The 14,993-nt window shown below is 41.2% G+C and overlaps 1 protein-coding gene across 1 annotated transcript; it reads right to left on the bottom strand.

The window, feature by feature from the left end:
• Positions 1-5,909: 5,909 nt before the first annotated feature.
• LOC131248251 (ATP synthase subunit delta', mitochondrial-like) lies at positions 5,910-11,835 on the bottom strand. The gene is made up of 2 exons (XM_058248439.1): positions 11,416-11,835; positions 5,910-6,502 (listed from the first exon to the last, which is right to left on the bottom strand). Exons 1-2 carry the CDS (start codon positions 11,665-11,667, stop codon positions 6,158-6,160), a joined length of 597 nt encoding a protein of 198 aa, XP_058104422.1. The 5' UTR covers positions 11,668-11,835; the 3' UTR covers positions 5,910-6,157.
• Between the last annotated feature and the right edge of the window lie 3,158 nt (positions 11,836-14,993).

Raw genomic sequence — 14,993 nt, 5'->3', positions numbered from 1 at the left:
TTCCTGCGCTGGTAACTTAGGTGGGGCCCATTGTGATGTTTGTGAGAAATCCTCCCCGTCCATCCGTTTTATGAGTTCATTTCAGGACATGCTGTCAAAAATGAACCATATCAAAAGCTTGAGTGATCCGTACTAAAGGAAAATGTATTTAGGAAAATTTCTACCATTGAAACCTTCCCGGGTTCAACAGTGATATTTTGATGTCATCCATACCATTAATAACGTCATTCCTATTGGGATGAACTGAAAATAAAAATATTAGCCCGAATCAAAACTTCTGTGGCCCCACAAATACTTCAACTGTGGACATTTAATTATCACGTTTTTGGCTCACTTGAGCTTTGGATACATTTCATTTTTGGTAACTTGTCTTAAAATGAACTCACAAAACGGATGGGCGGAGAGGATTTCTCACAAACATCACAGTGGGCCCCACCTAATTTCCCAGCTCAAGGTGCCTGCTGGAAACGGATTGGCTACTCCCCCCGCCGCCAGCCTGGTGGCTGGTGGTCGGTACTCCGTGGACGCCACCATGATGTATGTGTTTCATCCATTCCGTTCATACATTTTTACGGATCATCATTTTAGGGCTTGATCCCAAAACTGAGAGGTATATAAATCTCAGGTGGACCACACCACAGGAAAATAAATAGTGATTGGATATCCACCATGAAAATCCTCCTAAGGCCCACTGTACTGTTTATTTGACATCCAATCTGTTGATTAGGTCATACAGACCCAGATGAAGGAATAAAACAAAGATCAGCTTGATCCAAAACTTTTATGGTCCCCAAAAATGTTTTTAATGGTTGACCTTCATTCAACACTCTTTCCTTTAATGTGGTTCACTTGAGAATGGGATATACTTTATTTATTGTCTCATAACATAAAATTATCTTAAAAAATAAATGGACGGCATGGATGAAACACATACATCATGGTGGGGCCCACGGAGCACCGACCACCAGCCATTGGCTGGTGGCAGGGGGAGTAGCCAATCCGTTTCCGTGGCTACTGGACGGTGATATGTGGGCCTCTCCATGATATGTGTTTTATACATGGTATCCATCCATTTTGGATAATTATTTTTGGGACGGGGTTTAACTAGTGACTCCAATGGCATTGAATCTTTGCGGCTCCACCAGATTGAATACTTACTGTTGAGAACTTATTAAGGTTATAGAAGTTTTGGATCAAGTTGATGCCTGTGTTTTCCCTCATCCAGGTCTTTGTGATCTCTTGGATGGCAAATAAACATCATGGTGTACTTTAGGAGTTTTTAATGATGTTGAATCAACAGGTGCGGTCCACTGAGATTTGTATTTACCTCATGTTTTGGGCTGATGCCTTAAACATTGGCTAATTCACAACCCATGTGGTTCACAACAGGTGGAATAGTTGAGATTGGGATGTCCACCGATTAGTTTTGTGTAGGGCCCGTGAATCAGAGGTTAGAATAGATCAAACAGTAAGAGTTTGGAAATGTTACTTAGCAATAGTGGATGGAATTTACACTGGTGTTAGTTTTGATTTGAGTTGGTAATTAACTTTCAAAAACTAAGGGCCTGCATATCAAGTGTGTAACCCTTTTAAAGTATCACATAGCTCCAGAAAGTGGTGATAGAAGATGAAATGGCCAAGGAGCATGGGGATGAAAAAAGTAAAAACAGATGAAGAGAAGTCATATGATATTCGAACTAGAGCTGAAAGTCGGGCGGGTACAACCCGACCGACCCGGGACCGACCGACTTTGGGTTGGGCTCGGGCAGGATATCTCGGGTTCAGTCTGGGGCTTGGGCCATAGAAACACCAACCCAGCAAAATTTCAGTCGGGCTCGGGTTGCCAATGAGTATAATGTAAATACATACATCGTGTTATGTGCTGAGTATTTCCGATGAAGGCTATCCCATGGGCCGGAATTTTCTCTCCTGATTGCGTGTGACGCGGATTTGCTATGAAAGCCTTTCGCACGGGGTTCTGCTCAAGGATGCAATGTGGGATCCACCGTGATGTTTATGAGAAATCCAACGCGTCCATCCGTTTTTCTAGCTCATTTTAGAACATTCGACCAAAAATGAGAAGGATCCAAAACTCACCTGGGCCATACAAGATGAAACAGTGGGAAAAGTAATTCCTACCGTTGAAACCTTTCTAAGCTTTGCCTTGATGTTTATATGTCATCCAAACCGTTTATAAAGTCATTTTTACTAAGATGAAGTAAAAACATTAAAAACTTAGACTTAGGAAACTTTTATAACCATATAAGTATTTCGACAGTGGTCACTAAATCCCCACTATTTCCTCTCGTGTAGTCCATTTGAATTTTTGATCCATCTTACTTTTGGTCACATGTCCTAAAATAAATTCAAAAAACGGATAGGCCCCGTTCAGAATCCACCCAGGATCCATTCACCGGAACTTCTTGCCAAAGCTTTGGCAGGAAATCCGCGTCCGATTGCATTCTCCAATGGCAGCGGAAACGGATTGGTTGGTCGGTGCTTCGTGGACCTCAACATGATAAACATGATGTATGTGTCTCATTCATGCCGTCCATCCATTTTTCCTAATAATTTTACGGTATCAACCCAAAACTGAGGCAAATCAAAATCTCAGGTGGACCACACCATGGGAAAACAGTAGTAATTGAAGATCTACTATTAAAAATCTCCTGGAGCCCACGGTGATGTCTATTTGACATCAAACCTGTAGATTAAGTCTAAGAGACTTGGACGAAGGCAAAAAACCAAATATCAGCTCGATCTAAAACTTTTGTTACTACAAGAAATTTTTAAGAAGTTTTTAATTGTGGGAGTTCAATCAACACTGTGTGGCTGATATGAGTTTTGATCCACCTCAGTTTTGGGCCAATCACATAATTTTATCTAAAAAAATGGATGGACGGCATGGATGAGACATACATCATATTAGGATCCACATAGCACCAACCACTAGCCATTGGCTGGTTGAGAGAAGCCACTCCGTGTCTTATGGCACAACTTCTATGCAGATTGCGTAATCTTCCACAGTGCGTAATCCACCGCAGGACTTTTAACATGTGGTGGATCTCTGGCCTCACGAGGATTTGTGTTTTTGTGTTTTACATCCATACTGTCTATCAATTTTTATGGATCATTCTAGAATATGATCCCAAAAATGAATTACCATTGAAACGTTCCTAGGGCCAAGCTTGAGGATAATTTTCCATCCAACTTGTTCATAATATCAAACACACCTGGAATAAGTTAAAATACAAATATCAGCTTGATTAGAGTCTTTTGTGGCCTCAAAAAATTTCAACGGTAATAATTTAATCCCTGTTACTTTCTATGGTGTGGTCCACTTGAGCTTTGGATGTTTCTCATTTTGAGGTTCATGCTTTATAATGATATGTAAAAATTGATGGACAGTGTGGATCTAAAACCTAAATCATTGTGGCCCCGAGAAGTTTCATGTGCTAAAATTCTGATGTGGAAGGCCATTTATTTTGGAAAGAAAATTTCAGGCATAGGAGAGAGAGAGAGAGAGAGAGAGAGAGAGAGAGAGAGAGAGAGAGAGAGAGTTAGATAGAGAGAGAGAGAGCATCTCACAAGGTATGTAAATATGTATCACCATCAATCTATTATTCTCTCTTTCTCTCTATATCATATAAAGGTTTGTTTGATCATTTTCCTTTCTTTTTTTTTTCTTTTCTTTTTGTTTCTCTGCATTTGTAATTATTTTGATATTTTTCATGGCCATGATTGCAACACATGTAAAGATTTAGTTTATTTTTTTAATCATATCATGAAATATAAAATGCACATAATTAGTAATATTGATGCCCTATTTTCTACATGTCTCTTATGTACAGAGTTTTTTTTTTTTTGAATGGGGGATAGTAATGCTCCTGTTGATATTACAGATAATTCTATGGTTAGTAAACAAGTAACATATATAAAAAAATAAAAAAAAATAAAAAAAAAGGCAAACGACGGCGACACACAATAATGTCTCAAGAATATAGAAACACTTTAAAAAAGTTGATAAATAACTACATATATAATTAATCAAATCACATGTATAAAAAATAAGGCGTGTATTGAAATATAATAGACTAATGTAATAACGAAAGTACCAACCCGACCAACTCGACCAAGCCTCTTTTGGGTTAGGCTTGGATGGAGAATTTCCAACCGGAAGTTAAGTTGAGTTGGGTTGGGTTACGGTTGAGGTATAGGAACCTTGGGTTGGGCTAGGGTTGAGCACCAACCTGGCCCAACCCGGCCCGGCCGACTTTCAGCCCTAATTCGAACACGATGCTTGATACGTTGGCACTAAGAAATTGTATGCGTAGCTAACGTTTACCAAGTTAAAGTGATTGAATATCTACCAGGGTCCGCGGGTAGGGAGCGCCTTCGGTGGATCCCATGCTGTGGGGCCCACCTTTAAGTATGTTCCTTGAATCCACGCCATCCATCCGTTTTGAAATCTTATTTTAGTGAATTATATGGAAAAAAATTGAAGAAGATCGAAAATTTAGGTGGACCACACCATAGGAAACAGAGGTGATTGAATACCCACCATTAAAAACTTCTTGGAGCCTATCGGAATGTTTATTTCCATCCAACCCGTTAACAAGGTCAAAAAGACTAGGATGAAGGGACCACACAAATATCATCCGGATCCAAAACTTTTGTGGCCCACAAGAAGTTTTTAATGGACAACTACCACTGTTTCCTGTGGCGTGGATCTGCTTCATTTTTAGGATCGATGTAAGGCACATACTTCACGGTGGGAAGCCGCGCCCGAATTAATCCCGTACATACAATACCTTTCAAAAAAAGAAAAAAAAACATCTTTCCTGCTAACATGACCCTCGTGTAGGACATCCTTGCCATCAAACAACAGCCCGCACAACTAATATCATCACCGTTCTTGAAATTCAAGCTGATCAATTCACGAAGTGGGCCACCTGTATGTTAAGTCAGAGCTACGGTTGTCCATTGATTCCAACGGTGTAGCCCACCTGATGCTCAACCGTTTTTTTCTTCTTTTTTTTTTTGCGTGTGCATGCGATCTTAACGGTAAGGTGTCCTCCCCAAATGGTATTTTGTCAAGAAATATGGTACGGCACCACTAGTAGCGGTGTCCTCGTTCCAATCCCAGGGACGATTCAGCTGAATTTAGACCGCTGATATAATCATTCCTCTGCCAGCCGCTTATCAGACTCCCGTTTCGTTATATAGCCTGTTCAAGTGGTGGGCCACCAGAAGGGGAGTTACAATCATCAGACCAGATTGCGACGTGTGCGCGTGATGGGTAAACTGCACATTCTATGCAGGGACATTTACATATCAGCTTTTTTGCTCAGCCAAATGTTGTCAGTACCATTAGCGTATTCATTTTGTATAAATGACCCATGGTTCATTCATCCAAGCCATTGCTATTATGGAGTCCACCGTAGATGGAATCCACACCAACAATTTTCATTCGGACATAATTCCAGCCGTTTTTTGGTATAAAAAAAAAGACGGCTAAGAATAGAAAATTGCTATGAGAAAAAAAAGACGGCTGAAAAAGGTTAACGTTGAATAAATAAATAAATAAATAACGCTTAATTATTGCTAGATCATTGAACCATGAGAGTCCTTTGGACAAACTGAAAACTGTTTCACAAACACAAATATTAAGATATCGGATTGCGGGGGTTTTCTGGGGCATTGTCCATCCATGGTGGGAAGTGACAGATCAATGGTCTGGATCAAAGAATCACCAGGTCCACTTGTTGGAAATGGAAACCTGCATATGCAATTGAAACTTGAAGCCCCCTGGATTCGATATTTGCACAGTACGAGTGAGTGTGCGGCTATGAAGGGGCGAGATCTGGGCCGCTCATTGGATACACTTGGTTTCTTCAAAATTCAGTGAGTAAAGGAAAATCAAATCCAAGGATGTATAGCAACCTTTTTCTGAGAGTTTCTAAGAGTCTTGTTTCCAAGAATTTATTCAACATTTGACAAAATCAGTGTCATAAAAACTAGAAAGAGATTCATGGCAGCCAATCCAAAATACAAACTGAATAGATCTCAATCTTGAGAGCCAAACAGTCTTCAAATCTCTTGATGAAAGAGATGAAAAACAACCCAAAGAGAAAAAAACTGGTGGGATGAAAGATTGTTACCCTGTAAGCGCAGAGTTGAGAGCACTGTGAACATCCACCCCAATTTGAGCTTCAGCCTTCTCCAAGTCGGTCGAGGCTGAGCTGAGCTTCTGGGTGAACTCTGCGAGCCCCTTCTGGACAAGGCTTGGGTCGATGTGGTCGACCGGGACAGCCTCAACAGCCACTACATCTGCAACTGAATTGGCATGGATGAATGCAAATCCACTGCTTACGAAGTACTTGGTGACTTCACTGCCTTCATGGACTGACATGATTCCAGGCTTCAGCTCTGCGATGGTGGCGACATGGCCCGGCAAAACACCCATCTGCCCAGTTGTCGCTGGTATTATCACCATGTCAACCTGAAAATACATAAAAGATTAGAGCAGTCTACTTTCCCTTCTTCACTTCTTTTGTGTTTTATATTCGTTTTTTGTTGAATGGATGCTTTAGTCTGTGTTGGGTGAACTGCCAAATCACGGTCAGCAAGGCTTAGTGTTTGGTGCAGCAAGAAAAATAGAAACCACATTGAGAACACATGGAAATGCAGAAAATAAAAGATAAAGAATGTGTGTAATCAACTAGGCAAAATCAAGAAAACCATTACACACACCGACATGCCAAACATGATATGAAATGTGCGGAGGAAGAGGAAGAGGAAGAGGAAGAGGAAGGAGGAGGAGGATGAAGTAAACATGCTGGATCAGCATAAACGAGCAACCAATGTATATTAAGCTTTAAGATGAATGAGAAAAAAATACATGAATTGGACAAAAGGACGAAACAGTATGCTTAAGTGCATGACTGAGAGAAGGATGAAGTATACGAAAGCTGCAAGAACATCCCGCATAAACTACATTATGCAGGCACTCTGTCATGAATACATATGGACTCTTTCATATAGAAGAGGAGTCTATTGATCCAAACACTTGGATGTCGGACCACATGGACATCGAAAAAGGCATAATAAATGGGCATACGGGAGCAAATGAACTTGATATTAGAAATCCATCATTTAGACATCAAAAAGCTTGTGAATCAATTGAAGGTAAAAATGCATTGAGAATGAAATATAATATAAAAGTTAAATATGGATATGAAAGTACAAAATAGAGTTTTTTCTTTCCTTTTTATTTTATACTAAAGTGAAGCTTTGTCGATTAAGAAAAGTACTCCATTGGGATAAAGAAAACATGTCCCCGACACAAGGGGATGATCTCTCTAATCCCTCTGCAGCTAGGATGTTGATGATCTCGTTAGCTTCTCTACCTACATAAGTAAATGAGATGGGTAGCTTGGTAACCTCTTGAATCGCATAAAAAAAATAAAAAATACAAAAAATACAAAAGCCTACGTTTTCGAATAAGCCAGCTACTCCTATTGGATCTAGTGAATGACGTTCAGAAAAATCCGAAATCCTTCCCTTTGAGTTCTTGCTCGAATTTCGTTAGAATCAGCCTACTCCAGTAGTCTAGGAAAAGGTCAGTCATAAAGGATGACTGAAATCAATGTGATCATAAGCTTTCTTGATATCGATTTTTTTTTTTGAAAGATCACAAATTATATTAATAGATAAAGAGAAATACAGAGATAGCTAAACCACTGAGGTAGCGGGACTGCTACACTCCTATAAACTGAAGATTATAGCCCTTTAATTTTTCTGCATTAGAAGCCCACTCGACTACAAACCACCTCACTCTAAATGCTATGGATTCCGGAGAATTTGAGACACCATCGAAACATCTTCCATTTCTTTCTTCCCACACTGTCCACCAGATAGCGAGGAGGGACATTCTCCATAAATCGGTCCTCTATTTGCCCAATCTTGGGCCATGCCAAGCCTTAAGGAGTCTACCTATCGAATTTGGTAAGGACCAACGGATATCAAAATGGGATAGGATATTTGGCCAGATCCGACTCATGAAGGGGAGAGTGAATGAAGAGATGGTCCACCAATTCTTCGCTTGTCATGGAGCATAGACACACATTAGTGATAATCATACCCTTTTTTCTCAAATTATCAACTGTAAGGACCTTCTTCTTACCAGCCAGCCAGCTGAAACCCACTATCTTGGGAGGAGCTTTGTATTTCCAAACATGATTAGTCTGGGTCTCTTCTCCTATTGACAATCAATGCTCCTATGGAAAGATTTAACTGAGACTTCTCTTGATTTGTCAATTTTCCAAACTACTCTGTCCGCACTAGACAAATCCGGCTTGACGTTGTGGATGCGATTAAGAAGGGCTACATATTCTTCAAACTCATGATCATGGAGATTTCTTCTACATTCTGGATTCCACACCACTTCACCCCCAAGGATAGAATAACATTCAGCAACCACAATGGACTGATTAGAGGCGATGCGGAATATGTGCGGAAATTCGTCTTTCAATGCAGCGTCGCCCACCCAAATGTTGTACTAGAATTGAGTACTATCACCTTTCCCTATAGCAACTCCTATCCTTTTCAGGACCTCCTCCTTTATGGATAGCACCCCTTTCCATAACGCTGAAGCTCTGTAATTGGATGAGTCCTTGGTCCACCACCTCCTCCTTTATGGATAGCACCCCTTTCTCGATATCGATTTTACAATCCAGGACTGGAGATTTCTTTCTTAAGTGGATGCATTCATTGGCACCACCAGGGATTTGCTGACCCTGCATAAATGCCCCTTGGAATATGAATACGATGAGGGGCACAACCACAAGCAATCTACATAGCCAAGACTTGCTGCGATAAATCGGTAAACGCTTCCTGCTAGACTAATTAGCTACAAGTCTTCAAACTCGATGGCACCTTCCTTGTGGATAAGAGTAGGTGGCAATGAGACTTATGTTCAACCCTTCCCTCTGTTGGACTTATGATCTCTTCACTTGCAGCAGAAAATAGAATAAACAAAAGGAAGAAAGGTAAATATGTGGCATCAGATCAAAAAGAACAACTTACGCAGTATACCAAAGGAGCTAGATGCATTGCACCACTAGCTTCTAGAAGAATCACTCTCCTAGGCTACGATCAAGTCACAGCAAACTTAAGAAGTTAACTTCATTCGATCATTCAAATAATCAAGTAACATTCATAGCGTCATTTGTACGACCCTATATTAGCTTTATACAGGCTGCTAATCTTCTCTAGATTATTTTGGAAAGAAGTCTATAGAAATTTCTCTCTTGCTTACTTCATTGAATAGCGAATAATTGCCTATTCTCACCTAACTTGCATTTAAAGAGTATCTAAACAAAGACACTAAAATGAACAGTTCAAATCCAACTAAGGATACTAAAATGAACAGTTTAAATCCAACCAAGGAAACTAAAGTAAATAAAAATATGAACTATTGGCTTATACAATCTGTACAAATCCTCCAAAAGGGGCCTTAAATTTTTGTAAAAGGCCTTATAAAGGCGAATGGTTGGACTGGTGGGCCACATAGGCCATCTGCTTGATTTGGGGTCCCTGTAGTTTAGTCAAACCATTGATATGTTGAAAATAATCATCAGGGCCTTCGACCGAGCCCAAATGGCCAATAACGTGAATATGGACCCTTGCTGTGGTCCAGACCTTGAATAGATTACTAAATTGACTAGACATTCAGTATGGACAATTGGATAGGTTTGATTTGTATTTTATAAATGGTCTAAGGAGATTGTTAGTTTCTACTGCTCAAGAAAACAATCTCTACCGTAAGGGACAGGATTTCACTAATCAGAGGAAGGGGGAATTTTTTATTTTATTTTCCAATTATGAGGAAACTCAAAATTTACAAAACACATTATTTCGGCCTCTTTTTTTTTTTTGGTCCATAAGCTTGATGGATGAGGGTGACTTGAGTAATGCCGTCAAATGGTCTAAAATGTTAGTGCTGGAGCCTTGGAAATTGGCTTATCTTCTAGCATGTAGCTGTTAGACAAATGAGATTCCTGACCCTCTCGAAAAGGGAGTGATGGGAGGCCAGTAGGGTCACCCTTAATTGGCTCCCCACTGCCCCTTTCCAGGTGCATTCCCATTTCTCTCTACTAAAATTTTAGTTTTATTGAAAGAGAGAATTTCCAAAACAAATCCAAGTGTATCTTCGTTTCTCTAAAATTTTAGTTATATTGGGAGAGAGTGTGTGTGTGTGTTCCCGCAACAAACCCAGATTTGTTTAAACATTTAGAATGACATCTTTGAATTAAATATCTAATCTGCGATTTATAGCCATCTATTTGGAACATTTCTGTGTCTAGTCTACTACTGGATCACTGAAGGTAATTTAATCAGGCAATCATTCGCATCAGCAATGAGTCGATGACACAAACTGGCCATCATCTTAGCACTAGAAGATGCCTTAGATTAGCCCAAATCCTTTTTTTCGAAAGTAAATGGTATGGGAGGCATGTTTCTAGGTGAAGTTTGGAAACAGAATAAGCATGTCAGCAATTGACACAGACTAATACCAACAGAAGATCCATGAATAGTGTGCCAATTTAAAACCATTTTTCCTCTCCTCAACTGATGCATCTCCTTCATCCCTACAAAGCATAAACCCAAAATGGACCACAAATATTCACATTATCAGCAAAACGTTGTGATTGCCATTGCTTGAATTGGGATACTATACCTGGCATGCCTATGAATTGTTTGCATAGACCACATGGCCATTGCAGGTGTCAGTACCACATCTCGTACAAAGGAGAAATAAATTTCTCTGGAAAAGTCCTCACAAAGTCTTTGTAGTTTACAAGTCATTAGATTTAGGGTGTGTTTGGATGCTCAATCAAAACAAAGAGAAAATCACCAAAGTGGGAGAGGAGCCATTTTAATTCACAACAACAACTGATCCCTCAATCGCATTCCATGCGTTTCAAGCCGGACTTGAAAATGATGCATAACAACGATGATTTGAAGGCTAATCCCCTGTTGTAATCTGAGGGAGGCCATCACCACCACATGATCTTTTTCCTCCCTACTGAATTGGTTCATTGCGATTCACTCCAATCGAGCACCCAAACCCACCCTTCGGCCACATCTTGCTCTACAAAACTAAGTATTCTTTAAACTTCAACAAAAGGGGATCAAATCTTCATTCACTAAAACTACAATATAATCAAGATCCAAAAGTCGTCACACCAAAATCTACATTTCCAAGAGGTAAAAAAATCCATCCACGAAAACCCTAACAACCCAACAACTGGCATTCTCAATCATCAAATCAGAACCCCATTTTCTAAATCCATTCTCAAAAGGAGATAATCTAACAACAGGAACGGATAGATATGGGTGCGACCCGTTTACCTCTTTGGCGGACAGCTCTGATTGGTAGGGGAGGACGAAATTGACGGTGATCTTTGAAGGAATGGATGAGGGCGTGGTGGGTCGCGGCTTCATGAAGGAGAGTGGGGTCTGGGGAGGGTCGATGTTCGGGATTACCTTCTTCCATGCCTCGACGAACGCTGAGTCAGATGCGGGCTGGGCGGGGACATCGGAGAAGGGCCGAGACCGGGCCATCATCGAACGGGCCAAAAGGCGCGGGGCTTGTCGAAACATGGTCGATCGGACGGTCAGATAGAAAGCTGCTGAGGTTCTTGTTTGCCTCTTGAGGAGCTTTTCTCTGTGAGTCTTGATGAGAATGAAAAGGGCTTCGGAAGGGAGAAGAGAAAACCTTTGATACTCCGGCGGAGTGCGATGGATTGCGTCCAACCCCGCCCGTCTCGAGTTGGGAACGGGCAGGAGCTTAGAGTGGCCAACGTGATGTATAGGTCTTATCCACGCCATCCGTCCATTTTTCCGTATCATTTTAGGGTATAATCCTGTTTTTGAGGAAGATCCAAGGCTCAAGTGAACTACACAATGAGGATTAAACTCCTACCGTTGAAAACTTCTTGGGGGCCACAGAAGTTTTGGATGAAGCTGATATTTGTGTTTTCTCTTCATCCAGGTATATGTAACTTTATGAATAAGTTGGATGGAAAATAAATACCCCAGTTGGCCCTAGAAAAGTTTTAACCGTGAGAATCATTATCACTGCTGCATCTTGTGGTGTGGTCCATTTGAGCTTGAATCTGCCTTATTTTTTGATTAATATCCTAAATTGATAGGAAAAAAAATGGATGGACAGTATAGATAAGAGACATTCATTACAGTGGCAACTAAAAGCTTCTGCCCGTTCTCAGCTTGAGACGGGCACCATTTGAATGGGAAGCTGATTGCGTTCTACGCCTCTCTAAACACGAACGGATAGTTCTATGTGTGGGGCCACTGTGGTGTATCTGTAGGTCCAAGCCGTTTATCCCATCATTTAAGGGTATGTGCACGAAAATAAGGGGGATCCGAGGCTCAAGTGGACGACACCTCTCTAAACACGAAGCGGACAGTTCTATGGGTGGGGCCACCGTGATGCATCTGTATGTCCAAGCCGTTTATCCCATCATTTAAGGGTATGTGCACGAAAATAAGGGAGATCCGAGGCTCAAGTGGACCACACCAAGTGATAAGCTTTGGTTGCATTAAATGCCCAAATCATAGGTGGTAGACTCTCAGGAGTTTCAATACCCGGTAAGGGTTCGGGTATTCATAGGTGGGGAAATCTTACTCCGCGTGAGTATGCGACCCAAATCATTAAAATAATGTGAGATAAGGGATGGATGGCGTGGATATACGGATACTGGGTGTGCCCGAACCGAGCTAGCTCGGTTTGCTAACTGGCTCGACTTGAAAAAGCTCGATTCCACTCGGTTTGAAGCTGAGTTCGAGCAGAGTTGAGCTGATTTTTAGAGCTTGAAAATGAGTTCGAGAAGCCCTAGCTCGACTCGACTTAGATCAAATCCAGCTCGAATCGAACTCGGATCAAACCAGTTCGGTGACTCAGTTACTTTGCCACTGATGTTGCTCACCAACTGTTTGTTAAAATAACTCAACGAAATGTGGCCCGTGGCAAGGAAAGTTTGGCTGGTGGCAAGAAAGGTCAACTTTCGGATCCTTACTCTTGCTCGGGTGGTAGACTCTCAGGAGTTTCAACACCCAGTCAAGGGTTCAAGTATCCACAGGTGGTGAAATTCCACTACGGCGTGAGTGTGTGAGGGTGTGTGCGTGTGTATTAAAAATAAAAATAAAATAAAATAAAATAAAGAAATAAGAAAAAGAGGAAAGGTCATCTTTCTCTTTACAATACAATCCCTTCATAATGAAAGTGATTTTTATGATTTTTTTTTTTCCAAATTTCTCTCACTTGAGATTTTTGTTTCCTAGATGTGACAATGCAGGGGTTGTTAACTAGTTTGGAGATATTGCGTACAAAGAGGCATTCACTGACAATCTTGAATAATATTAGTGGGTTTGTGAAACCCGGTAGGTGATGATACTCTATCCGGACCCTGACCCGAGTTCACATGTTTGCATGTGTGTGTGTGAGTATGCATCTCGTGTATTTTGGTCCCGCGGTCCTACCGGTCAAATTTCGGCGACCGCGACCTTCGGATAGTGATTGCGGTCACCCTCGAGTTTGGTCACGTAGACCCAACTCGGATTGACCCAAGATCTATGCCTTTGCGACCGCATCGTCGCCGCGGTTCCAGTGCCGCGTCTCATGCGTAAATCCGGCATGTCCATCAAAAGTTATGGGCCGCGCATTATTTGGACCGTTGATTGCATTTTTGGTGGGACCCACCTGATTGCACATTTCCCCATGTGCACTATTCCCCATGTAAGCCACCTTTAGGCTAGCAATGATGGCTTCTTTTCTCAAGAAAACCATGATGAAATTGGCTTCTCTAGGCAATGATGAGCCACCTTATCCCATGAGCAATGATTATTTCTCTTTTCAAAAATTCATCTTTTTCTAAGAAAGCAATCATTTCAACCTTAGAAACTCTCTCATCTGCCTCTGTCTTTCTTCAGTTCTCTCTTCTCCTCTTTGCAAATGTCCTCCATTGCTGAATTGTTCCAGCCCTCTATCATCTTATACTACCCTAGATATAACCAACAAAGATCCATCATCACCATTGAACCCCTTCCTTAGAGCTTAAGGAGCATGGTGGTTGAAGAATCTTGAAGATCCAACAAGTGGGTGAGCATGTAGGATAAATTGCATGATTCTTATTGTCATAGATCTTTTGTTGCTTCATATGGAGAGTGTAGGACTCACCACATCAATGGTGAAGGTCCACCACTCCTTGGATAAGGTTTATTTTAGCCATCACTTGCATGCATGTGATCTTGATGGGGCCATTCTCCATGGACCCCATCTTGATGAGATTTCCTTTATTCCTCTCTTCTCCACTTTATATGGTTTGGATGTAATGATTATGTGGCCCACCTGATGTGCCATGCAATCAGAATTTTTAAATTTTGGGACATCCAGGCCCAAGTTGTTGGACACCCAGGCCCAACTGTGCTGCCTAGTTTTGCTGCTTGATTTGGAAAGCCTTTGGGCCTGATTTTATGGATTTTCTTGGGGAGGTGCTGGGCTTGGGAGTTATGTGACACATCAGGGTGGACCCCACCTTGTGAAATCTATGATTTATTTCCCATTTATTAATTTTTTTGGGCTGATCTAGACAGTAACATGTTGCTGTCCAGATTGCTGGAATTTTTTTATGCTGTAATGTATGGGTTGTAGGCCTTGTTTGTGGTCTCCTTTTTCCTGATTTCTTAGACTTCTCTTTGAGGTATGGACCCCACCTAAAAGTATGCTAAACCTCAGCTTCAAATGTCCCTATTTGATCACCCAAAAGGGTGGGCCAAGGAGGGTGGACGGTCCAGATTTTTCTGGACTGTCCAGCTACACTATTTGCTGGAAACTCATAAATATCAGCCTGATTTTGAAATGCTGGGCCACCTTTGTGGACCCCACCTTAATGTATACTTGTATAGGA

Source organism: Magnolia sinica, chromosome 6, assembly GCF_029962835.1.
Source record: "Magnolia sinica isolate HGM2019 chromosome 6, MsV1, whole genome shotgun sequence".
NCBI classification, from domain to species: Eukaryota; Viridiplantae; Streptophyta; class Magnoliopsida; order Magnoliales; family Magnoliaceae; genus Magnolia; species Magnolia sinica.
This window is presented reverse-complemented; position numbering and strand designations above follow the sequence as displayed.

Excerpts from the sequence above, each read along its gene's own strand:
- LOC131248251 (XM_058248439.1), bottom strand. The coding sequence starts at position 11,667 with ATGTTTCGACAAGCCCCGCGCCTTTTGGCCCGTTCGATGATGGCCCGG. Across the intron at positions 6,503-11,415 it reads CAGAGCTGTCCGCCAAAGAG|GTTGACATGGTGATAATACC; the intron begins GTAAACGGGTCG and ends ATGTATTTTCAG.